At 47.4% G+C, this 27,438-nt stretch overlaps 1 protein-coding gene across 9 annotated transcripts in view; it reads left to right on the top strand.

The window, feature by feature from the left end:
* Positions 1-27,438, top strand: part of DENND2B (DENN domain containing 2B) — a 179,139-nt gene that overhangs the window by 132,943 nt on the left and 18,758 nt on the right. For 7 of the 9 annotated variants that reach the window (XM_045038931.1, XM_019812031.3, XM_045038929.1 and 4 more), the window contains 5 exons: positions 11,850-13,094; positions 16,546-16,682; positions 24,038-24,189; positions 25,702-25,917; positions 26,946-27,042. In XM_045038931.1, coding sequence (XP_044894866.1) covers positions 11,850-13,094; positions 16,546-16,682; positions 24,038-24,189; positions 25,702-25,917; positions 26,946-27,042 — 1,847 coding nt within the window. The remainder of the gene's footprint in view (positions 1-11,849; positions 13,095-16,545; positions 16,683-24,037; positions 24,190-25,701; positions 25,918-26,945; positions 27,043-27,438) is intronic. The other 2 variants (XM_045038933.1, XM_045038934.1) reach the window with 1 other exon arrangement.

The raw sequence follows: 27,438 nt of genomic DNA, 5'->3' as shown, positions 1-27,438 counted from the left end.
GCTAGAATCATCTGAAGACTTGTTCACTTACATGTCTGACTGTTGATTCTGGTGGTCAGCTGGGATCTCAGCTGCAGAACACCTACGTGTGGCCTCTGTGTTTGGTTGCATGCTTTTACAGCATGATGTCTGGATTCCAAGAGTGAGCATCTCCAGAGAACAAGGCAGAAAATGCATGACATTTTAATGACCTAGCCTCAGAAGTTACATAGTGTTTTTTCTGTTTTACTCTGTTGATTAAGGAGATAACAAAGGTCTGCCGAAGTTCAAGGTAAAGAGCTCTGCACGGCAATTCCAACGTGGGGGTGTGTGTGAGGGTGTTCTTCCACACCACTAAGCAATTCTCTGACATCAGCTTGGTGCCCAACAGTTCAACTCAATTCTGAGACTATCTACCAGAGATACCATCAGATTCCACAGGTTAAGGGCACGGTTTCATAAGAGGGCCCTTTCCTTCAGATGCTAATCTCAAGCCCAGGTTGTTACCTGTGCTCTGACCAACTGCCTAAAACATCAGAGGTTCCCACAACTCTCCTTGAGTTCATTAATTTACTAGAGTGGCTCACAGAACTCAAGAAATACATTTACTCATTAGATTAACAGTTTATTACAAAGGATATTAATAGATAAGAATCAACAGCCAGATGAGGAGATACATAGGGCCAGGTCCCAAGCAAAGGATCTTCTGTCCTGGGGAGCCTGGGCCTGGCATAGTGGCATGTGGAAGCATTCTGATTCACCAGGCTGGAACCTCTCTAAGCCCTTCCCTTTTGGGTTTTATGGAGGCTTCAGTTACACAGGCATGACTGAGGATGATCATGGGCCATTGGTGGTTGATTCACCCTCCAGCCCCCTCCTCTCCTTGGTGTTCAAGGGAGAACAGAAAGTTCCAGCCCTCTAATCTCAAGGTTGGTTTTCCTGGCAAACAGCCCTCAGGTTTAGGTGTAGTCCAAAAGTCACTTCATTAGCATAACAAAAGACACCGTTATCACTGTCCTCACTTAGGCAATTCCAAGGGATTTAGGAGCTCTGTGCCAGAAATGGGACTAAGACCAATTACATATTTCTTACTGTAAATCACAGTATCACACAAGAGGAGGGAAACTAATTCCCACTTGATGAGAGGATTATCAACATCACGTTGCTAGAAGGGCATGTGAGATAGGGTAGGTTGTGGGCACTCTCTTTGGAAAATACAATCTGCCATGGTCTGCCCTCTGATCACAAAAATTTACATCCTTCCCAAATGTGAAATACACTTAGTCTCTCCCCTAAGATCCCAGGTCTCCTCCTTTTAATGGCATCAGCTTAAATTCTAGGATCTTGTCATGTAAGTCAGGTCCAGATATAGATGAAACTCTTTGGGTGCAGTCCTTTTCATTGGGTGCAGTTCCTTGAGTACTGTTCCTCTTGATGTGAAGACCTATAAACTAAAGAGAATTTATATCTGCCACCCAAAATACCCCGGTGGGACAGGCCTAGAGTAACCGCTGTAGATACTTCTTTTCAGAAAGGGGAACACTGGAGGCCACACAGCAGTTAGGGGTCCATTGTAATTCTTATATTCAGTGAGGGCACAAATTACCAATTCCTTGATTAGGTCTTGGTTTTACTGCCTTGGAGGCATTTACCTTGTCTCTGGCTCCATCCTCAGGGCTTTTGGTTATCCTGACTCTTATTTTTCCTTTTCCATAAAAAGTAGTCCATTCTTACAGGTGAGTAGTTTTCTCCAACTGCTTCATGTGCATAGTATTTCAAGAGTCCAGAGCCTTCCTTTCATTTTACTGTCTCTGTGCTTCTCAGTTCCAGCTGATGATATAGTTCCTTTAAAAACTTTGTGAGTTTCTTCCGAATCACTTTATAATCCACTGCAGTAGACAAAAGGCACATGTACAAATCACCTCACCATGAGTCCTTTCCCACTTTGGGTTCTCTGTGAGACTGCTTGGTTCTTAAGAGTCTTAGACGCTTTACTATTTACAGAGGATCTGCCAGGCCTACCCTTAAAATTGTTAGAAGGCCTTTTGTGTGTCTGTCTGTAAGATTTTATGAGACAATGCTTGAAAACATTTTTTAGGTCTTGACAAGGATCTTCCAGTCCCACTCCAGATATTTTTTAAAGAGATTTATTGAAGGATAATTAAAGTATAATAAGCTGAACAGTCTTAAGTATACAGTCTGATTAGTTTACACATTTACGCACATACACACATGCAGTAAAACTGCCCCCACAATTGGAAAGCCATTTCTTAATTAGGGGCTTTTTTCCTGTTTGGAGAGGCTGAGACTGAAACAAGTGTTACCTCCTAACACAGAAAGCCCTTTCCCATTTATATTTCCTTTTTTGGCTCATCTCTTCTCTCTCTTACTATACGCAGCTAGAAGTCAGATGGCGCCTTAGCACTCTACTTGGAAATACCTTAAGCGAGTTCATTAAATTAGGTATATTTTCTATTTTCCATGTCACCACTGGTGACAGGATTAGCAAACTTTCCAATGTTTTTTGAGGGTCCCCTTCCTCTAGCTTCTACTAACATTTTCCTTACTTTCCCTTAAGTCCCTCCTGATAGCCAGTCACTCGGTCCCAAAGTCACTGATTTAGGATTTTGTTTCAACAGCACTCTGTTTCTAGGTACCGAAATCTGTTCAGTTATCTACTGCTATATAACTATCCTGGAATTTTATGGTGTAAAACAACCATTTTATTATGCTCACAGAGTCTGTAGCTTAGGAATTCAGATAGCACTGCAGGGATGGCTGTTCCCTGCTCCATGATGTCTGGGTCCTTGGCTGGAAAGACTTCACTGTGTAGGGTAACTCTAGGGGCTGGTATTACCTAGAGGTGTCTTACCTTACGTGTCTGGGGGTTGATGTTGGCTATTTCTGGAACCTCAGTTGGGACTGTTAGAATACCTATATGTGCCCACTCTGTGTGGCCTGGGCTTCCTCACAGCATGGGAGACAGGAAGTAGAAGCTGCTGGTTTCTTGAGGCTTGGGCCTGAAAATTGACAGATTCATTTCAGTTGTATTCTATTGGTCAGGCAGTCACAGAGTCCAGATTCAAGAGGAGGGGTCATTTTTATAGGAGGCATGTCAGAGAATTGGGGGACCATATTTTAAAACCATTACAAGTATCTTTAATATGGTTTCCTGAAACTACATTTCTCTCCTTGTTGGCTTTGCATAGTACCTGGTTCTGTTTTGTAAAGCAGTTTCATTTTTACCGGGAGCTATTCCTGTAAGGCATAATTTTTACCTGCCTCAGGGAGGGCTTCTGTCTTGTAACTGCTCTGTACTACTTAGGGGACTTAGGGTCCCCCCCAGAGAAGAGCTCACCAATCCTCTTTATGCTTCCCTAGAAATCAGCTGGAAGGCAGGCAGGTGTGACTTTGGTAGATTCTTAGATGTACTTTTGGAAGTGAGAAGGTGACTCCGGTTCTGCTCTGACCCTACCTACTGTTCTACCTACCCTGACAAGCTGTGATTGATCTCAAGAATCTCTGGAGATGGTGGCTCATATGAAGCCCCACTTGGTGGATGAGGCTGTCCTGGGCCCTGTTGTGGGGGTCCAGCCATTTGAGATGAGGTTGCTTTGGGAACAGGAAGTCCAAGTTGTGAGAGTTTCCCTGTCCTTTGGCTTTTTATCAGGACCATCCCAGAGTGGGATCTCAGTGGGAGTTATTGAACTGAGCACCTGCTCCGGCCTGGGGAACAAACTTTCGGACTTGCTGACAGGATTCAGGCAGACTTCCTTCCCTTTCTCCTCCCGTGTGACTCAGAGTATGGCCTTGAGGGAATATGGTGAGAATATCATCTCCAGAGTTGGGGCAGTCACTGCGTGGTGGTAGGATCCTGATGTCCACTGAGCCAACAAGGGCCCACCTTCATTGAACAGCCCAAGAATGGTGGATGGCCAACTTCTAGGCAGTTTCATTCAGAAGCAGGCTGGACACTTGTTTGGTAAAGACTAAGCATATTGGAAGCTAGGCTCTGTATAATCTTAATCTGTAAACAGGCTCACTTGATGTGGTCTACAGCCCATCTTGGTACCTCTGGGGCTGTTTCCTGGACCCATAGGAACCTTCCCCAACTGGCCCCAACTTGGTTTTCTTCCTGATACTGATACTCTCAGAAGCCCTGTCACCAGAACATGCTGAGTTCAGAAATCTCTTGTCATCAAGGACTAATTAAAGATAGCCTTCCCTCCCAAAGAGTCCTTGGGTACACTTGGCATCCCTCAGCATGACTGCTTACTGCTATATTACTGGAGAATGGCTCAGATCACTAAGAGAAGGGTTAGGTTGTATTCTTATAAAATAACACCAGAGGAAAGGGCACATAGTTTGATAGTTTGCATTTTAACTCTCACTTTCTGTCTATGTACACACCCACACACACACTTTAAATTTAAAATTTTCTTCTTTAAATTTTTTTCTTTAAATTTCTTTTTTTTTTTTAATTTTTCTTTAAATTTCTCTTTCCGTACCCTTAGTTCATACTCTTTGTTTCCTACTCACTTGTCTTATATATTTGTCTGTATGTGAGTATTTATGCTCCTCTGCTCCTTTGCATTCTCTCCCCTTTCTTCTCTTTTTCTCCCTTTATCTCTGTAAATGTTGGTTTTGGCCAGTCCCATGCTGCGGTGTTGGCATGCGCGCCTGTGCCGAGAGCAGATCTGGCTGCCTGCTGACAAGGCAGTGGTGTGAGTGTTGCGTTTCACAGTGTCTGCCTTCCCAGGGGCAAACCTGGGATTTTAGAATAAAGAGCAAGAGATGATCAGAGCAGAGTCTTAGATGTCTTTTAGCTGTGTTGTATTTACTTTTATATTTCTTTTATATTCCTGGAGCCATTTATGGTGTTCAAGCACTTTTGAAAAGTACATCATTTTAGCCACACAGCTAGTAGTAAGGATACTTAGAGCAAGTGTTTTTCCTGTTTTATGGATAAAGAATCTGAGGCACAGAGGATTTAGGTGACTTTTCCATGAGTACATCCAGGAAGTGATGGGACTAGGACCAGAGGAAACCCAGGTTTTTAGACTCTTAGTCTGTTATATGATTTTTGCCTTATGGGAGAGGTCTTTGGGAACTGACACCTGCCCTCTGGGCTGCACTGAGTGCTTTGTGTAACTTTTTGTATTGTTCTTCAGGTCATATATCAACAAGAGGGGGAGGCAGGGAAGTCTGTGCCTGTCCTGGGCAGGCAAAAGGAGACCTAAGTTTTAACCATTTATTTTTTATTCATTCATTTAGTCGTTCAACATAAACATTAATTCCTACTAAATTCTAGATGCATTACAAAGAATGGGGGATACGAAGATTAATAAGACTCTGTTACCACCTTCAACTAGGTCCATTCATTGTCTAGTAAGGGAGGCAAGTGAGGAAATAATATAGTCCAATAACATGTTACAAGTACCATAACAGACATTTTTCCAGGCTCAGTGGAGGCATCAAAACATAGCTGTCTCCACCTGGATGAAGGGGGTAGGATCAAGAGAGATTCCAGAGTGCAGCTACAGAGATATGTAAGTGACCAAGCCAGCATTCCAGGCAAAGGAAACAACGTGGGAAGCCTAGAAGCATGAAAAGCAAGGAGTTTGACGTGGGTAGGATACAGGATTGCATGTAAGAAAAGACTGTGAGATGACAAAGGAAAAAATAAATAGGGGAAAGGAGTTTGATGTGGGTAGGATACAGGATTGCATGTAAGAAAAAATAGTGAGATGACAGAGGAAAAATAAATAAGGACCAGATCATGAGGGGCCTTGACATCCATGTCAATGAATTTGCACTTCATTCTGTAGATAGTGGGGAGTGTCAAGCATGAGGAGTTTCCCTTACTAGAAAGATGTCAGAAGATAAGAGGATTGATGAGAACTGGGTTAAGGTTGAAGGCAGAGAGAGAGAGATTAAGAGATTGTTTCAATAGTCCCGGTGAAAGATCAGATCTGAAAGAAGGAAGTAGCAGCAGTGGGGATGATGAGGAAGGGGACATATCTGAGAGATGTGAAGGATGTAAAATTGGTAGGACTTAGTCATTATGTAGATCTGTGTGTTTGGGGAAGGAGCTGGGTACATATGGTTGAAGGAGCGGGAAACAAAGAACAAATCTGGATCTTTTCTCCCCTCTGTGGAATGAGTTGGAAAACATGAAAGCAGTAAAAGCCAATGGTGGAAGCATAAAGCAGCACAGGGATGAGACTACGTGAGAAGATACTCAGCCCAGGTAGATGAGAGTGAGAACAAAAGGGATTCTCCAGTCTAAGGGCAACCCTTCTAGATGGACATTGGATCCCCATCCCCTTTACTGCTTGCTTAAGGACATTGCTCCTGAATTTGCCTGCTTTCATCCTGCACCAACAGCTTTTCTCACCACAGTGAGTCTAGTCACCCTACGACATTATTACAGTATTGTTGATTGCATTCCTATGCTGTACTCCTCATCTCTGTGACTTATTTATTTTATAGCTGGAAGGTTGTACCTCTTAATCCCTTTCACCTATTTTGCCCATCCCCCCCACTTCCCTCCCTTTTGGCAATGATTAGTTTGTTTTCTGTGTTTAAGGATTTGTTTGTTTGTTTAGATTCCATATATAAGTGTAGTCATGTGGCTTTTGTCTTTTTCTGTCTTATTTCATTTAGTATAATACTTTATAGTTCATCCCTGCTGTCATAAATGGCAAGATCTCATTCTTTTTTATGGTTTAGTAATACTCCACTGTGTATTGGTATATGTGTGTGTACATCTTCATTATCCAGTCATCTGTTGATAAACACTTAAGTTGCTTTTGTATCTTGGCTATTGTGAGTAATGCTGCAATAAACATAGAAGTGCATACTTCTTTTTGAATTATTGCTTTCATTTTCTTTGGGTAAATACCCAGTAGTGGTATTACTACATCAGATGGCATTTCTATTTATTTTATTTTATTTTATTTTAGAGAGAGAGAGAGAAAGAGAGTGCACTAGCGGGGAAGGGGGGCAGAGAGAGAGAAAGAGAAGCCCAAGCAGGCTCCACACTGAATGCAGAGCCTGATGCAGGGCTTGATCCCATGACCCTGGGGTTATTACCCAAGCCAAAATCAAGAATCAGGCACTCAACCAACTGAACTACCCATGCGCCCTTCTATTTTTATTTATTTATTTTTAATGTTTTATTTATTTTTGAGACAGAGACAGAGCATGAACGGGGGAGGGTCAGAGAGAGAGGGAGACACAGAATCTGAAGCAGGCTCCAGGCTCTGAGCTGTCAGCACGGAGTCCAACGCGGGGCTTGAACTCACAGACCGTGAGATCATGACTTGAGCCGAAGTCGGACGCTTAACCGACTGAGCCACCCAGGCGCCCCTATTTTTGATCTCTTGAGGAACCTTGATACTGTTCTCCACAGTAGTTGTACCAATATACATTCCAACCAAAAGTATACAAGGGTTCCCTTTTTTCCATATGCTCGCCAGTGCTTGTTATTTCTTGTCTTTGTGATACTAGCCACTTTGGGGGGGCAAAGAGTGATGGAAGCTGATTCTATTCTTGGGATTACAGAACTAGCTCCATTTGTAGGGAGTGCTCAGAGGAGATTCTCAGAAGAGTGCCAGAGCCCCTAGTAAAGAGAATGAGATCCAAACATCAAGACCATGGAGATCCAAGACCAAGACCATCGAGACCAACAACTGCTCTATGGGGAAGTGGAGGAGAGGCACAGGGATGGAAGGTCCAGGGCAGTGGTTTTGCACTGGGATAGGGCAGGCCAATTACACACAAGGCTGGCCTTTCCCACCTGCATCATTTTACTGTTGCATTGTAGCAAGCCACCTGAAAACGTAGTGGTTTAGAACAGTTTATTCTCACGTTTCTGTGCATTTACTGGGCAGTCCCTCCACTGGTTTCCTCTGGAGTCACTCATGTAGCCAAGTTCACTTGGATCCAAGATGACCTCACTCACGTGTTAGACTCACGTGTCAGGCTCACACTGAGGCGGGCTGTCGGCTGCAGGGGCCTCAGTTGCGCTCCTCTTGTCCTCTAAAAGACTAGACTGGCTTCCTTACATGACATTCTCAGGGTAGCATTCTAGGTATATAAAGGGGGCTTCTGCAAGGCCTCTTGAGGCCTCAGGTTTGGAACTTCACTTAATTTCTACTCCATTCTTTTGGTCAAAGCATATCACAAGATCAACCTAGATTTAAGGGGCAGAAAAATAGAATCCACCTTTTGATAGCATGAGCTGCAAAAGATTTACAGCTGTTTTTAATTTACTTCCCTCCCCTTTCACCCCAGATGTTTAGAATCTAAGAACAAAGGTAAGCCCTTTGAAAAAGTTTGCCAAGCAATTGTTCTGAGTGCTGAGCCCCTCATTAATATTAGTTATTATCAGGCTAAGATTGATTGCTATGTGTTAGCCACTGAGCTCAACACTTGACATATATTGTCTCTATTCCTTACAATAATCCCCAGAGATGTGTGCTTTTTTAACTTCTATTTTACAGATCAAGATACTAAGGTTTAAAGAGTTGAAGTTATTTGCTGAAAGTCATGTAACTTGGTAGTGGCTATGCTGAAATGTGAACCCTAAGGCTTTCTAATGTTCTTACCCTCTGTTGAGAACAACTGGCCTAGCATAACCATTAAGTGAAAAACTTAATACCAACGATAATTACAGTCATAGTGAGTTACAGTGTACGATATCAGCTCACATCCATAGTCTCATTTGCCCATTATGACAACCCAGTGACGTAGTTGGATCGGTTTTGAGGGATTGAAACTGGAAGCTCAGAGTGAGCGGCTTTGCCCAAGGTCACATTCCTAAAAAGGTAGAATTAGAAACAGGGAGAGTTAAGTGAGAATGGCATGAAGGCAAGGGCTTATCTATATTGTTTACAAATTTATTCCTAGAACCCTGGAGTGAGTGATGAACCTGGAGATGCCTGGGCTCCAGGCGCCTTTTTTCATCCCAAGCTGATACAGCACTTGGGGCCTGGCCTGTGTGGGAGGCTGTGCAAGGAATACCTGTAGCTTTGGCCACAGCTCAGCAATGATACAGAGACCAGGACCTTTAAAGGCAAGGGTCAATCTCTTCTCTATTTGATGATTCATGCGAGGAGGGAAACTAAACTTTAGTTACAGCAGGGTAGGCATTTAGGCATTGAGAGAATTTCTTGCTTTGTGGAGATTTCTCCATGCTGGAACTACTACGGGAAGTTAGGGAGCCATTTGTTGTGAAATCATGCTGGAATCAGAGCAGAGATCCTTACCCTATTTCTTTCCCACCTGTGGGAACTGTGCCACACACATCTACTCCCCATAAGTACAGTGGCTTCATGGCCTGATGACTTCTCATCTTGGGAGTTTGAGGAGACACATCTCTAAGGGAGCATATCAAAATGTCTGAAGCAATGAGGCATAATCAAAAGGCTTCCTAAGAGATTCTGAGTCTCATTAGATGCCTGTCATCTCCCACTAGATTTTAAACTTCATAAGGACATGAATTTTTGTCTCTTTTGTTTATTTTTTTTTAACGTTTTATTTATTTTTGAGACAGGGAGAGACAGAGCATGAAAAGAGGAGGGTCAGAGAGAGGGAGACACAGAATCTGAAACAAGCTCCAGGCTCTGAGCTGTCAGCACAGAGCCCGACACGGTGCTCGAACTCACGCACCGTGAGATCATGACCTGAGCCGAAGTCGGCCGCTTAACCGACTGAGCCACCCAGGCGCCCCTTTTGTTTATTCTTATATCTAGCACCTAGAGCAGAGCCTGGTCCATAGTAGATGCTCACTAAGTATTTGTTGAATGAAAAAACACAAATTAAAGTTGTTTTCTATTCAAGGCATCTTCTCCCACCTCCAATTGAGAATAGCTGAAACAGAATCCTTTGTGTAGTCCAGACTTTACTGGCTTACAGGGCTGGACTGATGGCCTTCTGTATCCATGGTTCTGTGAAATAAATGAGGGACTTCAGGCCTCCCTCGATTGTGAGTAGGTTGGGATCTCCCCAGGCTCAAGCTTGGCACATTGCCCTGCTGCTGCCTACTCTAGGGAGCGCTGAGGCTTATTCTTTTCACACGTCCTTACTGAGCAGAGTCTCTTTGGTCATTGGCTTGGCTGGGCACTGAATTTCTCTCATCTGTGCCCATGTACACGTGGGATGGCTCTTGTTTGACTTGCCCTTTTAAAAACAACTTAAGCATGTTGAGGTTTCCTGTTGATCGGGGGCAGCCAGAGGCTATGACCCAACAGGGAATTGTCGGCCAATCCCTGACTCACCCAAGCTACGGTTTTCTGTGTGTGAGCAAGCAGTGACAGCAGGCTGGCTTGAGGGCAGCTGGCTGCCTTCCTGTGGATGGCATGGGACTCTGGAGCCTGTGAGGCTACTGCCCGGCTTTAAGGCCCATGGTGTTAGGGTCAGGTAGGCCTTTGTAGCATGTGGCGTTGGCAAAAACCCTGCTGTCTTTGAACTAAAATTGTTTGAGAAGAAGGCTGGAAGTTGACAGTGAACTGAAAAGATAGTCCTCTCATGGTTCTTGTCAATAAGCTCACCTTTACCTTTTTGTTTCTTTATTTGTCCTTCATTCCCTGAGCACCTTACAGATACTGAGGATGTGTCCTTCCACCTGGAAGAAATCGTGGTCTAGTAGGGGAGAGGTCTAGAGGTCTTGAGGGGAAGAGGTCCCTGATCCTTATAAATGCACTGTTTGAGACAGGGCTGTGCCCAGTGCTGTGAGGGTTCCTGCCGAGTTATGTCCTGGAGCCTAGGCAGTTGACAAAGATGGCAGAGGCCACTGCTTCGTCTTCAGAGGGGGCCACATCATATACCGTAAATTCCTGTCCTGGCTTCCCTCCTCACTAGCTGAGGGGCCTTGGATGAGATATTTAGCCTTTCTGGGCTTCAGTGTTTTTCATTTGTAAAATGAAGGTAATAATAAACAATAATTATTATATAGAGTTTTTGTGAAGACTAAATGAGTTAACAGTATGTATTATTTAGAACTATTCCTCATATCTGATAAGATCTATATGTGGATTTAGAGCTAGAAGTGGCCAGTGCTTGTTTGAAGGGATGCTACCGCTGGAAGGTAGAGCTGCCTGAGGAGCTGGCCTCCTTTCCCCATGGGCGTCCTCACTGACAGGGCCAAGAGGACTCTTTCTTGAGGGACCCTTCTGATCCTTTTGAGACCTTCAGAGATCTGAATTCTGGTCAGGACTCAAGCTGAGCTGCATATGTTGTGGTGGTAACAGAAGTCTCAGGGGAGACAGGGCTTTGTTAAAGAGACAGATCAAAGCGCTTGGGTGTATATTTGGGGCAGTGCAGGAAGTAGTGTGCTGGAGATGCTTTCTAGCAGCTCCTGAGAACTGATCACTAGCATTTCTTCCCAATGTCACATTCAGTGAGGTCATGTTGGTAGCTTAAAATCAGCCACAATAGGAATATTTATACCATGGAAGTTGGCAAACATTACAGATCTGTGCTTTGTCTTTCAGAGGGCCGATTGCTAAATATTTTGCAGACACCACTGGCCTTACTGTGCTCTAGTTGGCAGATGTAGATTCTGGGGATCCTCTCACCTGACACAGAGCTGGCTTCTGCTCCAGATGGTACTCAGGGTCTCTGGGCTTGAACTGGGCAGAGAGACCCATTGAGTTTGGCCTGCTGTGGATAAGGAGCTGTTCCTTTCCTTGAGGATGGCTTCGGGGGTGTATTACTTGAATAGAGTACTTTGAGCTTGAACGTCCTGTAGGAAAGAGTTACTTAGCTCTCTACAAATGTAACACCATACCTCTGGTTGTCGGGCCACTCACTGCCATTTTCTCTTCTTTTCCTTTTGTTTTTGTTTTTGTTTTTGTTGGTTTTAGGTCTCAGTCAGTCTCTCCACCTCCAGTTCTCTCCCCACCAAGGAGTCCCATCTACCCATTCAGTGATAGTGAAACGTCAGCCTGCAGGTACCCAAGCCGCTCCAGCTCCCGGCTGCTCCTCAAGGACTGGCACCCCCGTGATCTTTCACCCCCAAATCCTCAAGCTCACTCCCCAGACACTTCACCACCCATCTGTCCTCTCAAGGCCACCAACTTCAGTTATTTGGACAGAAGCCCTTCAGTGTGCAAGAGAGAGGACCAGAAGGAGAATGTCCAAGGGGCAGCCCAGGATGTAGAGGGAGTAGCTGCTTGCCTCCCCCTTGCCCAGAGCACCCCATCCCTGGGGCCGGGAACCGGCTCACGGAGCTCCTTTCTGAACCGCACTGGCAACCGTGCCCATAGCCTGGGCATCCGGGAGAAGATCTCAGCATGGGAGGGTCGCCGAGAGGCTTCGCCCAGGATGAGCATGTGTGGGGAGAAGCGGGAGGGCTCTGGGGGCGAGTGGGCGGTCAGTGAAGGCTGTCCCAGCGTGGCGCCATCCCCCTGCAGCTCAGAAAAAACCTTCGATTTCAAGGGCCTCCGGAGGATGAGCAGGACCTTCTCAGAGTGTTCCTACCCTGAGACCGAGGAGGAGGGAGAGGCGCTCCCTGTCCGGGACTCTTTCTACCGGCTAGAGAGACGGGCAGGCCGGAGTGAGCCCAGTGCCTTCCTCAGGGGGCATGGCAGTAGGAAAGAGAGCTCAGCAGTGCTGAGTCGGATCCAGAAAATTGAACAGGCCCTGAAGGAGCAGCCAGGCCGGGGACTCCCCCAGCTCCCCAGCAGCTGCTACAGTGTAGACCGAGGGAAAAGGAAGACTGGGACCTTGGGAACCTTGGAGGAACTGACAGGGAGCACGAGTGTGAGCACTGGCAACCGGGCAGGAGGAGTGGCTGGAGTTGGGGGGGAGGCAGGCCCACCCCTGGAGAGAGAAGGCAGTGGCTCCACTAAGCCAGGGACCCCGGGAAATAGCCTGAGCTCCCAGCTGCTGCCATCAAAGAGCTCCCTTGATCCCGCTGTGAACCCTGTTCCCAAACCCAAGCGCACCTTTGAATATGAGGCTGACAAGAATCCCAAGAGTAAGCCAAGCAATGGTCTACCTCCTTCGCCCACACCTGCTGCTCCACCCCCCCTGCCCTCCACCCCAGCCCCACCAGTCACCCGGAGACCCAAGAAGGACACGCGTGGTCACCGCAAGTCCCAGAGCAGGTAACGAATGTTCCTCCAGTGTCTTCACAGCCGGGTACTGTGGCTTTCTTTCCGATGGAAGATGTGAAAGCAGACTGTAGTTGTGGGTCACAGTCAGAAGTGCTTCATAGATCCTGAAGCAGTGAGTAATTGTCAGGTGGTGACATCAATTAGGTGAAAAAGAAATTGTTCTGCTCTTGCAGGATAAGGATACATAAACGTGAGTGGGAGGATGAAAATGCTTCTTCCAAATGCTGTCTACTGAAGGTGTGGGCTGGATTTGGCCTTGGGGGGAGAGTTGGGCTACGTCTTGAGCCCTGTTGGAACTGCCTTGGTCCTTGTGGGAAAGGTAGGACCACCTTACTTTTAGATAGAATGGGCAGTCCTTTGAGGAACGTAGGATCTTAGTCTCATGACTACCTGAAATGCCAGCATTAGAAACTTATTTCCTTGAGGGAATCATTATCTGAATACTGCATGTTGCCATTAACATAGTAGCATCAATACATTTAAGATGATTTTCTCTCTCCTGAGGGCTGCCTGGCCATTTAGGGATCCTGGGCCTTTAGGAAGAGGAGATCCTTGGATCGTGAAAGGGGAGACTGATGGAAAATGTGTCAAAGAATATTTTACTGGTTTTTTGGCCATGTTCAAGAATGGCCTGTCCTGACACTGTCATTAGCTTCCTGCTCAGTCTCAGCATTCTTGACCCTGGACTACCTGGGCTGTCTCCATATTTATAAGTGACTGACTGGGCACTGGAGCTGCTAGGGTTGTGAAAGTTGACAGACACCTTATTCTCTGAATTGGGGTAGGCGGGAGCCCGCCTCCTTAGAAAGGCCTGTCTCCTTCTCCCTCACTGCCTTTCTCTTCTAACCCAAAGTCAGATGGCATTTGGGCTTATTTTACTTCTTGGGGTTCTTCAGTTGGGTCTAATACTTCAGGCTACACCCAGCATATCATTCAGGGATACCATCCTATAGATAACTGCTCAGCCATGAGAGGAAGACATCAGAAAGTTTCAGGTGCATGGGCCAGAAGAGCCCTGGGCTAAGGGTAATCCTATGTTTTGGCTTACCCCAACATGCTTACTGGCTCTCAAGACTTTAACAGCCTGCCAGGAGTGTTTGCTTTGTTCTGATTTATCCATTTCTATAAATACCCATCTAGAGCCTGCCATGCACTAAACCTTGTACTGGATAAGGGGACACAGGGTCAAATAAGATACGGTTCTTCTATTCTTCCATTCTTGATGTGGTACAGGAGGTAGATCACAGATAAATCCTAGATGCTCTATGTGACACGATCCATGTCAGTGTAGGATGCTACAGAGACCCAGAGGAAGAGGCAGCTAAATTAGACAGGGGAATGCGGGAAGCCTCCTTATAGAGGGAGTTGTTGAGCTAAATTTAGAAGAACAAAAAAGCAGTTAGCTAGGTGGAAAAGGGGATGTGGGAGAGTATATCAGCCCGAAGGTTTAACACATACTCCTGTACATGTTACATTTATATATAATATATACACACACATATACCATATATGGTGGAGTCACTTCACATAATAATTAACATAGCAAATTAAAAAATCTGTGCTCTTGGAAAAAAAGAGAGACCATTCAAAAAGTATAAGTTCTTTTATTTGCCTATTCACACAGTGGCATATTCCCTGGAGGAGCATGAGATAGTAAGTTTGTTTCGGTTGTGTCAGGCATGATTCTTATATTTAACAATTTTTTATTTAAAAAATACCAACCAAGTATTTCTTTTGGTATTCAACCAAAAAAAAAAAAAAAAAAAGAAAGAAATCTGTTAAAAATAAATCTGTGGAGAAACTGACTATATTAGTCTTAATTAAAGACAGTGTGTGTTGGTCTTCAATGTGGTATCTTCCTGAGGGATTTTCAAGGGTAATTTGGCTGAACATGATTTGTATATCTGTATATTTGAGAACTATCTGCAAAAGATGTTGACCTCACAGTATATATGTTAATGAAAGCTTGATCTCAGACCGCCAGTATCTGTGAGCCAACATTCAGGAAACACTGCATTTAATCCTTGGATATTTAACTGGGTCAGAAGTCTAGGTCAAAGACAGACTTGGGAGCCATCATAGTAGGAATGGTAGATATAGCAGTGGCCATCAGTATTTGGCTCCCAGAGAGCACAGAGTGAGAGAAAGAATCCTGAAGACAGAACTCTGAGACTCTGGCATTTAAAAGGCAAGTGGAAAAGGTATATCCCTCACATGAACCTGAAAACTAATTGCCAAAGAAGCTGTTGACTGTGTCATGGAGGTGAAGAGAGGAGGGTGCCGGTGTAGAGTGTTCAGCTGTGTCAAGTGCTACAGAATAGCTAGGCAAGCTGAGAACAGAATGTGGCTTTTAGGACACCTTTAGTCCTTGACTTGCACCTCAAGACTCTGAGAAGTTGTTCATTAAACAAGAGAGAAAGGCTGAAATATCTAATGGTAACCAAAAGAAGAGGGAGGTGTTAATGGATGGGAGGAGGTCTTCAGTCAGTATCTTTCCTTTCTCCCCCCCCCCCCCCCCCCCCCCCCCCGCCAGGAGTCTGCTGGGACCTGCCTTGGAGAGGGAGAGGATGCAGCTAGGGTCAAGTCTTAGATAACGGAGGAGAGGAGTAGAGAGTACTGTGGGCTCAAGCTATCTGAGGAGCTAACAAGCCGTGGTTTTGAAATTCTGTAGTAGAGGGGATGGCTATTTGCAGTATGGAAAGGAGCAGCTGACTAGCTCAAGGGAAGCTGGGTCTTGGAAGTAGCTTCTGGCTGCAAATTGCCCTCCTTGTTCCACCTCAGAAGTGGTATGATTTGTTTGGAGGTCTCAGCCCTTCCTCTTCTAACGATGCACCTATCACCACCTGATTCCCTGACCCCCAAACAGCCCTGGGCATCACCCATCCACTGTTGAGCCCTTACTACCTGTTCAGAGCAGGAGCGCTTGCTAGGATGCGGGCATAATGGAGGCTCCAGAGGCTGAACAGGCACTCCATTCTGTGGTACTGGCAGATACTTCGCAAGGATGATAGGCTCCGGGGCTTGGAGGCCCAGGTTAAAAGCTCAGACCCTGGAGTCAGACAGCCTCAGTGAGTCCGGCCACTTGTCACTTCATCTCCCTGAGCCTCCATCTCCTCATTCATAAAATGGCACAATAGCTAGTAGCAGCATTGTGAAGATTAATGAGGTCCATGTGCAAGGTGTTTGACATAGCATCTGACACATCGCACCCTTTTTAGCTGTGGGATTTATTACTGGTATGATTAGCAGGCACCGAGGCTAGGGTCTCTCAGACCATTTATCTCCTCATTTGAATGGTAAGTTTGGATCCACCTTGATACATTGCTTGATAGCTGGTTTGTGAGGAGGACCTCTGGTCTTTGCTGTTGCCCATGGCCATTCCCCCAGTGAGGCGGTTGGAATCTAGTTCTGCTGAAATGACCCATGCTCTTGTTATCCACAGAAAATCCTTTGAGTTTGAGGATGCATCCAGTCTCCAGTCCCTGTACCCCTCTTCTCCCACTGAGAATGGTACTGAGAGCCAACCCAAGTTTGGATCCAAAAGCACTTTAGAAGAAAATGCCTATGAAGATATTGTGGGTAAGCTGTGGTGGAGGTGGCGGGCTGGCTTATCTCTGGGGGCTGCAGAACAGGAACAGGAGGGACACCCCCAGGTTCCACTTCATTCACTGGGGGCAGACATGGCCCAGCTTCTGGAACTTCTCAAGAAAATGGGCATCAGGGGAAGCATCTTGGAAGAGACTGAGCAGCTAAGAGATTAAAGCCTGACCTTGAATGAACTTAAACTGAAAGGGCTTCTGGGACCACAGTAAGGGGAAAACCATATCATTCCTTTTATTTTCAGAAGGCTTCCTTAGCTGTGTGTCCTTCCTTAGCTGTGTAATCTTAGTCAAATCACGTTTCTGAGGCCTGTTTCCTCTTATAAAGTGATGATGATGATACGTTAATAACAACAACAACAATAATAATAATAATACCTCAAAGGATTATTGTTAGGATTCAATGAGATAAAATGTATATCAGAGTACCTAGCACAGTGCCTGGTCCTTAATATGTATCTCTTCTACTTTCTCTTAAAGTAAATGGTGTCAAGAAAGCATCTGGGATTTTATTCTGCTTGCATACTAACAAGTTTAGCCTTCCCTGGCTTCACAGATGCTGGCCGAAGACACAAGACTCTTGGATCACAGTCAAAGGACATTATTACTCATGGCACAGCAGGCAGCACATGGGTCCCCTTGCTCCCAGGTCCCATGAGGCAATGTGGAGGAGGTCCAGGTTGAAACTGCACTTACATGTGGGTCTGTGTGCCAGGAGGAACTTCAGGCTGAAGGAATCCCAGTCTTTCCAGGGGGTGGCTAGCAAACATGCCCAACCTTTGCCCCACAAGGAGGTCTTGTTTTTATTATTCTGGCCAGGAAACAAACCTGCCTCTGCCCTGGAGGAAGACACTATCTCCACCTTCTGAGGTTGTTTGCTATACATCTTTGAAAAGACAGTCTGGATGGGTCCTTCCCCTTGCTCAAAAGTCAGAAATGTAAAATACCATGGAGAATTGTCCTTCAACAACTGGGAGGACTTGGTGTTGGCAAACTTGTGTTCCAGGGTCAACAAAAAACCGGTAGTCTAGGCTGCGTTGGGTTTATTTTGGGCTTTCATTTGAATCCTGGTCTCATTCTCTTTAGTGGGGCTTCAGTTTTGTTGGAGTAAAGTATGTGTGAGTGTCACTCAAGAGAAGCAGTGTGCTTGTGCACTTGACCCCTCCTCTCTCATCTCTGGCTCTGTCTCATCTCTGTGTTAGGCCTTGAGGCTGGAGACCCTTGAAAGTTCTTAGTTAACATAGTAGAGAGAAAAACGGCCCTAATGGAGAACCCTCCAGATTCTCCTAAGACTAGAGAATCTTAGGAAGAGGGGGTTGTCTATTCCCTCATTTGATCTTTGCCACCAGTTTCATAGTTTTCTCCTGATAACTTGCTGGGCCAGCATTTCTGGGGAAATAGCAGCAGTGCTTGGATCCACATAGGCACTGCTTCCCCAGGAGCAGAATATATAGTATATAGCCATCCAAAATTAGGTCATAACAGGAATACTGTGGGATTGAGGTCCCTAGAATAGCAAAAGGGTTTAGGGAGGGAGGCCTTTTCTCTTAACCCTGGGAAAAAGCATTGTACATATAGTCACCCAGAGTTGAGGTCAAGACCTGTGGGGATCAGCTCCATATCCCCATCTTCGTCCCCACTCCAGTTTCAGGATACATTTCTGTTTCCTCTAGCTTAGAAGAAACCAGAATGTGTTATTGCTGCCCAGGGCCCTCCAGAGCACCCAGTGTGGCTGCTGCAGTGGGCCAAGGAGGCTATGGTTCTTAACCCCCCTCCCCCAGTAGACCAGGCACTGCCCACACTGTGATCCTCTTCTCTGAGAAGGCTTTGCAGCCCTTCTGTGCTGTCCTGTCATTTCAGGCGGGGAAATGTTTTGTATCAGCTGAACGGAAATAAGAGAAAGGGATGCTTCAACCATCTCTCCCTGTGCAGAGTTCCATGATCCAAGGCTCTGTCTGGGCTTGTTTGGGGACCATATCTGGTGGTACAGGGGGAGATGAGAATCTGAGGGGCACTGTCCTAGGAAACAGAACTGTTCTCTGGGCCTTCTTAGGTCAGGTTAGGGAGAAGAGGGAGAGAGAGGCAAGTATGTCTGGGTCTCAGTCTCTTCACTTAGTAGAGGGGACTTACTGCCACTTTGGGATGTTGTATGAGGAAGCAAAGAAATATAGGAGCAGCTTGGATGCTTCTTGAATGTGTGAGTTAGAGCTGGGGGTAAGGGCTGGTATGGGATGAGGTTGGAATTAGGGTGTATTCCTTAGCTGCTCACCTGGCTTCTGGATCTTTGGAGCATTATGCAGAGAGTACGGGAGGAGTACTCAGGAAAGTGTTAGAGGGAAGGCAGGGGAGTGACCCAGACACCTGGGTTTTGCTTCTGCTTTGTGGGGTGTGGGTGTAGTTAGTTCAGTGCCCTGGATATGGCTTCCTCCTTTGTATCCCCCACAACAGTGCTGTCTGAATTTCTAGACTTGACCAGGGAGGCTAGAGGGAAGTACAAGAGAGAGTATCTCTCTCAGACTCTGGTTGATTTATCCCCTTCTCCTTCCCGGGAGACAGGCCCAAGAATTTGGACCCCCCCAGAGGCTTCACCAGGGCCTTTGTTGCTGAACTCTGAATGTCAGTTTCACTTTTGCCTGGGATTGACCAGTGCCTAGGACTTCCCAGGAGCCTTCTCTCTGTTCTTGGCCCAGCCTGTGCTCTATGAGGTTAAGGTCGTTTCTGGTTCTGTTTGGATTAACGAACTCTTATGTTGCCTTGCTTGCACAGTGACAGACAAAGCTTTGTTTTGGGTGTGTGATAATGGGGCCGGCGGGGGGCAGGGAGCACCCACGTCAAATCTCCATCTTGGGGACCAGTTGATTGGATTGGAGTTTCTGGTCTGTTAGAGGTTGAGTATCAGTTGGCCCAGAAACTAACATGTCTTCTCTGTGAGCAGTGGACTTGAATGAGGGGCCTCAGGGAATTTGCTGGCCTCCTGCCCACACCAGGCATGATGCCTGGGGACCTGTGGTGGGATATTCCAAAACAGGCTGAGGTTTATCCTGCTAATTTGCAATAGAGGGGTTCAAAAATAAAGTTACTGTCTTTTTGCTTTCTGGGGCTGTTAATTCTCGCCTGTCCAATTTGACATCTGCCCCTGAAGATGCTGCTATTCTACAAAGCCTTATAATCATTTGCATTTTGAGCCTGACACTTAAAAATGCACCCAAGGAAGCAGCTTGTTAGGGAGTTATGTGGAGTGGCCTCGGCGCCTGACCAGGGAGCCTGGACTGCATTCCTGCAGAGGTTCCCACTCCCATCAGCTAGTTGGGGCTGAGGGAGAGTTTCCAGGAACTTGAACGGGATGGGAGCTGGGGACAGAGCCAGTTAGCCTGACTGCAAAGCGTTTTGAACCTCTGTTCTTTCTGCCTTCTTCTCTTATTTGTCCCCAGGCAGGAAGGTAGTAAGGAACATAGGGCACCTAACAGCATTGAGGCTGCAACCCAGAGTGTGTTGTGGGGGATTTGGGCCTTTATCCTGGCCCTCTCTCCACCTTGGGAAGGAGGGGAAGAAGCTGAGAACCAGGAGAAACAGCTGGTTCAAACCGGGAGAGGTTTTGACAGGGAAGCTGTAGACTGGGCCCTAATCAGGGTGTGGTCAGGCAGCTTAGGATTGTGTTGGGAGAAATTCTCAGTGCCTATGCATATTCACACACATTTCGTCCCTAACTGGTTCTTCCAGTGTGTGTGTGTGTGTGTGTGGAGTGAGTGCTGTTTGGTACATGTGGTTAATGACCAAAGTTGCTGCGGGGAGAAATGGGGGCAGGGCTGGGTGGGTGGGGTGGGTTTCTTCCTTTGAGAGGATCAGTGTGATAAGTTTGGTCTCTGACAAGCCCCTTTAAAACAGTGCAAAGCAGAAATTCTTGGCGATGCCCTTGTTCCATATCTCATCAGCAAAGCTGGGAAGGGCTGAGACCTCTGGCTTCCCCAGCTGGGCTTGATGTGATGGGGCTGCTCAGGTCCAGGCTTCTGGGGAAGAGGGCCTACCTCTTTTCCCACTCCTAGGGCATTGTGGTGCGGACCACCCTTGAGGAAGCTGTGTGAGTGGGAATGCAGGTAAAAGTCTGGTGTCTACCAGGCTTCCTGTCTCCCACCCATGCCCCTGCTAAATCTTTCCCATACTCACTCAGCTGTAGCTTCTCCAGCCTTGCTGTTGTCTTGTTTCCCCAGAGGGAGTTCGGAGCCCTTTTCCCCAACCCTCCTCCTCTCCCAATTCTGAGCCATTGCTTCGGGGTTAATTTTCTCTTGGCAGGTTCAGGTGTGGTTCTACTCAGGGCCTGCTTGGTCTCTGCATATTCCCATCCCCTGGGCACCCTTAGTCCCTGTAAAAAATGACTGGGGGTATGTCCCCTGAGACAGTTCCAAAACAGTGGCCAGAAACAGTCTTGGAAGTCAAGAGTAGCAGGTGAACTAGGGCTGTGAAGGCCCAGCTAAGGGTGGGGAGGCAGGGCTTGGGCCAGCAGTCATTTCCTGGAGAAGGGATTAGTGGCCTGCTTGTATCAGAGAGGATTTTAAGCATTGCTGAAGAAGAAAGAAGCTGGTGTTAAGGCTGGGAAGACAGGAGGGGCACTGAGGCTTTCCTGAAATTTTGTTTCCAGAGGCAGTACTAGTATTGAGACCCTGGTGTTCCCAACTGTTTTCTTGTCACTGATGTGTATCAACATTGTACTTCTATTACTTCCCTGGACCTCAGTCCCTTATATCTATTTCTGAGAGCTTTGGATTTTATATCAGTTTTCAAGGCTCTGATTCTTGGGGAAGAAAGAAGGAAGAGAAGGAAGGTGAGAGGGAGAAGAAAGGAATGAGGGAAGGATGGAGGAAAGAGGGTTTGTGTTGGGAGTCATGTCATGGCACTCAGAATCTATTAGGAAGTTTAGAAACATCTGTCTAAAGCAGTCGTTCTTAATGGGGCAGGGGAGTAATTTCAACCATCCACCCTTCCTTCCTTCCTTCCTTCCTTCCTTCCTTCCTTCCTTCCTTCCCTCCCTCCCTCCCTCCCTCCCTCCTTCGTTCCATACATTCATCCATCCATTCACCCATCCGTGCATTTATCCATCTGCTCAGGGGACATTTGAGAGTGTCTGGAGACATTTCTGGTTATTACAACAGAGGTGGTGCTACTGTCATCTAGTGGATTGAGGCCAGGGTTGCTGCTGAACATCCTACAAATGCACAGGAAAGGCTACCACCACAACAAGAATTTCCCAGCCCCAAATGTCAGTAGTTTGGAGAAACTCTGATCTAAAGGACTTGAGAGACAAGGTCATCCTGTTGGTTTGAGGGATGATGATAAGGACTTTGGCTGGTCATCCAGGTCAAGGCAGTTTGGATTTGATGAGCTTGGAATAAATGTTCTTCCTGCCCCCATCTGAGCAGTGATGCTCTGGTCCTGTTTCCCACTATCAGGAAGATTGTGTCCTGGCATTCTTGATTCCTTGATCCACCCACCTCATCAATACAGAATATATTTTGGAGGGAGACCAAGAAGTACTGAGTCTCTCCTGACTCCTCTCTAAGTGCCTAGAGTAGGGTAGGCTGGATGCCAGGTTTGATACTTGGCTTCTTGAGGCAGGGTTGCTGGGCCAGCTCTGCTTAGTCAGGACTCTGGAATGGAGACAAGTCATATTCATAGCATGACTGTGTTACAGGAAAACTCCGCTCAATTGCTGGGGACTCTGCGTGGTGCTCGGAATCACTTCATCCAGTCCCAAATCCTTTCTTGACCCATTCTTGACTCAAGTTCAAGAGATTCGCGTTGCTCCCATGGCACCCTTCCTTCACATCTCTTCCCTCCCCCTGCCTCTGTTGAATGCATTTCCTAAATTCATTGTGGTTTTTCATGATAATAATAAATAGATCCCCCAGTCTGGGGGATTTGAGGGGGGTAACTGTAGATTCCCCCAGTTTGGGGGAAACTGAGAATTCTGTAAGCATATAGGGATTAGTTTTTCTTTTGTGTTCCATCCTAGGAAAGCTTACACTGTCAGTGGCCTTGTTTCTAATCATATGGCTCTTTATTCTGCCTGCTCCCTGAGAAGTGGTATTTGAACTCCTCCCGGGTGTGAGGCACATCCAGGCATCTGCAGGGCTCAGCAGTCACTAGGCTCCATTCTGGTGCTGACCAGGGAAAAGAGGAGTGAGGCCTGTTCTCTTCATGTATGCTACCCCCAGCACAGCCTAATGCTGGTCACTGGTGCCTAGGTCCCACGTCCCAGACAGGGGCATTGATGTGGCAGGGAGGATATGGAAAGACAAAGAAAAGAGGAGCAGAGGGCTGTATTCACTCACAGTGCCCACAGATCCGTTGCAGGCTTGAGCCAGGACTGACCTGGCTCATGATGTTATTGGAGTGTAGCAACGTCCAGGTATGGTTGTAGGGAAAGAGGTAGGCAGGTATGCCTACGGGTAGGAGTTGCTTTTATGGGCAGGGACTGTGCTGTCAACTTCCCGAGGTTTGCTCGTAGTGACAGTACAGTGCCTACTGCCAGGGTTTTAAGAATTGGTCCTGAAAAGCAAAAACTCCCCACCCTCACCCCTAGGCCCAGGCTGCTGTCAGGCCTTTCACACCTCCCTGTGTCATAGCAGGAGGGCTTATTCCAAAAGGGGAGTGAAGATCAATCTGTTTTTCCAGGTCAGCAGTAGAGGAATTAGAGTGACACTGTAATGAGAGCAGTACGTTGAGCAGATCGTTACCGAAATCTCACTACTTGACTGACAGTGTTCTGGTGTGGGGGTTATCTGTGGACCGGATGGTAGACCTGCCCTGAAAGAGCGGTGCATGGTAGAGTGATTGAGAGGGAAGCCTGGGAGCGCCTTGCTCCTTATAGTTCATCAGTGTTCCTCCATGCCCATCCCGCAGAGTGGTCTTCAGGGAGCATTGCTAATGGGACAGCCTGGTGACCTCTGAAAGCCTTTCCTACCTTGAACTGTATATCTCCGGGGCTTTCACGGCAGAGGAACTGGAGCCAAGGAACGACGCCTGGTGTTGGCTTTGTCCTCTGGCTGGGTGCAGGCAGGGGTAGCTGAGCCAGTCTTGTGCAATCTCTGAATTTATAAAGCAGAGGCCAGACAAGGCTGAGCTGAAGTGGGGGTGGGGGGTGGGGGGGTTCGCTTCTGGTTTTGGAGCCGGGATCTGTTTGTAGCCTCCCCACTGCAGACGGGCAGCTGTATGACTCATGGGCTAAAGGGCCAGGCAGAAGCCATTCTCTTTGGTTCACAGGAATTCTGCTTGTTTATTTGTGAGTGCATGTGTTTCCTCCTTCCCTTCTCCCCGTCTCTAACTTCTCCCCCTCTGCAGGAGATCTACCCAAGGAGAATCCATACGAGGATGTGGACTTAAAGAGCCGAAGAGCAGGACGAAAATCCCAGCAACTGTCTGAAAACTCCTTGGACTCTTTGCACAGGATGTGGGGTCCTCAGGACAGGAAGTACAACAACCCACCCACTCAGGTAACTGCAGCCCTGACTTGAGCCAGTGAGAGGGCCACAGGAGAGGCCTGTCCCACCAGGGTTTGGGCCCACTTCCACTCACGCTCTTTCCCTCATAGTGCTTGACAAAGGAGGTGACCTCAGGAAAGGCCTCTGCATGCAGGGACTAATGTCATGTCAGAATCCTCACGGGGAAGTGAGGCATGCCCTTGGGGCACCCTGCCCCATGCTCTTCCCTTCACTGCTTGAGCTCTGAGCTGCAACACCAAGGCATGAGCCTCTGCCGCCTCCTGTCTTATCATTGTTCCTGCTCCCCTTCTGTGGGTAACAGAAAGATGGGGGCCCTGGTTGGAGTCCTGATATTCTGCAGCTCTGGCAGAAATGATCTCAGTACTGGCATTTGGGGGCCAGGCATAGGCCCAAGAACCAGATTTGGAGAGCTAGACGTGTGTCTACCAGACCTTGAGCCACTTGTGTTGGAGGAAATAAGAATGAATCTTTAAGGACTGATAGAAGGCAGAATGAGAAAAAAAGATGGAGTCAAAGGAGGCCCTTAGACTCTAGCTCATTCTGGCCTTATCTGGGGTGGACAGGAAGCAGGAGAATGGACCTACCCAGGCAATTCGAATTTTCTTTGCAAATGGAGGGACCTGCATATTTTGTAACATTGGCTCGAGAATACAGAAATTTCTTCTGGTTTTGGAACGATGTAATCATTTTTATACAAGAGTCACCTTTCTAATGTGCTGTATTCAAACAGGCTTCCACTGAACTTATGTTGCCAGACTGGTTGGGTGGGAAGAGGGCCTTGGGGGACGGGAGGAAGGAGGACTTAACTGAAGAGTGATGAGAGGGAATTCCCGATGCAGACAGTGGGTAGGAGGCAGGCTGAGTTGGCAGGGGTGCTGCCTTTCTAGCAGTGAGCTGGGTCTGCGAAATGTAAGGTGCCCTGTTGGGAGGAGTGTTGGTCTAGATGGAGAGAGTAGATCAGGGCCAGGGAGGGGCAGCTGGGTGAAGGCAACTGGCTATGAGGCCCGCCTTGCCAGGCTTTGATAGATAGTGAGAGTCCAGAGCCCTTCTGTTTTTCTTGGAAGAAGTAAGCAGGACCAGGCTGTCATGTGGCTTATGGCCCCTGCTAAAGAAGCCTTTTAGGGCTGGACTGGGGGCTCGGGGTTGGTGGGAGGTTGGGGTGGGGGGAGACTAGCTCCATCAGCCAGGCTGAATAATGAGCAAAGTCTAAGCCTTGCCCCAAAGCTCACAAGGAGCCCCCAGAATTCCTGCTTGGCCTTATCTTTTCACTCAGATGAGAGCCCAGTTTTCTTAGCCTCTGCTTTCTTTTTTTCTGGCAGAGGTGGTTCAGCTTCCTTTGTAGAAGCATGTATCTAATCTAGCCCTGACCTGCTGATTAGCAGCTGAGGTCTTAAAAGAGGAAACCCAGGCAGAGGGAAATTCCAGGATGGGATTCGGGGGAGCCAGGGATGCCAGCCAAGGCATGTGGTGAACCCCTCTCCCATGTCTTCTCTCCCATGCCAGCTGTCCCTGAAACCCAACAGCCAGTCCCTGCGCAGTGGGAACTGGTCAGAAAGGAAGAGCCACCGGCTGCCACGATTACCCAAAAGGCACAGCCATGACGACATGCTGCTGCTGGCTCAGCTGAGCCTGCCGTCTTCACCCTCTAGCCTTAATGAGGACAGCCTCAGCACCACAAGTGAGCTGCTGTCCAGCCGAAGGGCCCGCCGCATTCCCAAGGTAGCCTCCCCAGAGGAGCCAACCGGGGCTGGGCAGGTGGGTGGGCAGGTGGGCAGCTCTTCCCTTCCTCCCTCCCTCCCTCCCTCCCTCCCTCCTTCCCTCCCTCCTTCCCTCCCTCCCTCCCTTCCTTCCTTCCTTCCTTCCTTCCTTCCTTCCTTCCTTCCTTCCTTCCCTAATCTGGGGCTACTTCCTCAATTCTCCTTGAATAAATTCTGGGTCCTCACACTGGCCCTTTCTCTTTCATCTGGTTAATTCTCTATCTTATTACCAAAGATGCATTAATGAGTAATGAATGAGTGCACAGATATTAGGGCAAGGACAGGCTAGCCTCTCCCCCAGGGAGCACTCTATGCCATTGAATGAATGGAAACCAGTCCTTTAGGAGACTCCCCATTAGTGAGTGTGGGGTGTGCATTTGGAGATCTCTGCACACATTAAACACTTCCAGGCTTTGAAGGACCTAGGACTCAAACATGAGTCTTCCTTTCTCTGACTCTCAGAATTGAGAGTTTTCAGCAATGATTTGCACACACAGGCAGTCAGACCCAAATCCCCAGCCCAAAGCTGCAGGATTTAGCCAAATGGTATTTTTAGCTTGCAAACAATGCTTGGGTATATTGGGAATTTAGCTCCTTCCTGTCGGGGCCCCAGGTTATAGCCTAGAGGGAAAGGCTCGAATCTTTGTTCCTGTTATTATGTCTGAGGAGCTCTTTGTCTCCTTTGGTTCAGTGACTCTGGGGACCCAGAAGCTTCCATCCTGTCTAGTTTGATCACAGTTCCTTCCTCTAGGGAGCTAAGTTTAACATCGTTGCACATTGGGGCAGGAGACCAGTTAGGGGATGAGGTAAAGAGCAACCAGACAGTCTGCACTCAGGGTCAGTGCAGCAGGGAGACCAGGACCGGGCCCAGTGTCAGGAGGGCAGAAGGCTTGCACCTGAGGGAATGGGCTACTAATCAGCCTTCTTGGAAGTAGGGGCAACTGGTTACCTCACCAGGGTTACCTCACCCTCCCTGCTTTTCTCACCCAGCTTGTCCAAAGAATTAACTCCATCTACAACGCCAAGAGGGGAAAGAAGAGGTTAAAAAAGCTGTCTATGTCCAGCATTGAGACAGCATCACTGAGAGGTAGGCCTTGATATCTGAGCTGGTTCAGGTATCTGGGGCCCTTGGACGTTAGGAATGGGGAGAGGCACGGACTTGCCTCAATTTACCCTTCTTTGGGCTGATCACAGGATTCTGCTGCCTTCTAGGAGGGTAGAGTCCTGCCAAGAAGTAGCACATAGAAGGGGAGGGCCAAAGAGGGAAGGAAGCCATGGGATGGGTTAGTTCAGGCTTTGGGCTGCACGGCCCTGATTAGGGAGGTGGGTGTGGGAATCTGCTTCTGGCAAAAGGAAAGGCCGGGCTTATAGAGCTCTGTGGTCTGTTTCCCATTTCAAATCTTCGCGTCCTGCAGGCAAGCCCTGTGTTCCAGACCTATAGGCCTCTCTTCTGGTTCAGCCTCCAGCTCAGCCTTCAGCAGCT

This window comes from Felis catus, chromosome D1, assembly GCF_018350175.1.
Source record: "Felis catus isolate Fca126 chromosome D1, F.catus_Fca126_mat1.0, whole genome shotgun sequence".
NCBI lineage: Eukaryota > Metazoa > Chordata > Mammalia > Carnivora > Felidae > Felis > Felis catus.
Note: the sequence above shows the minus strand (reverse complement) of the source record. Positions and strands in the feature narration are given on the sequence as shown.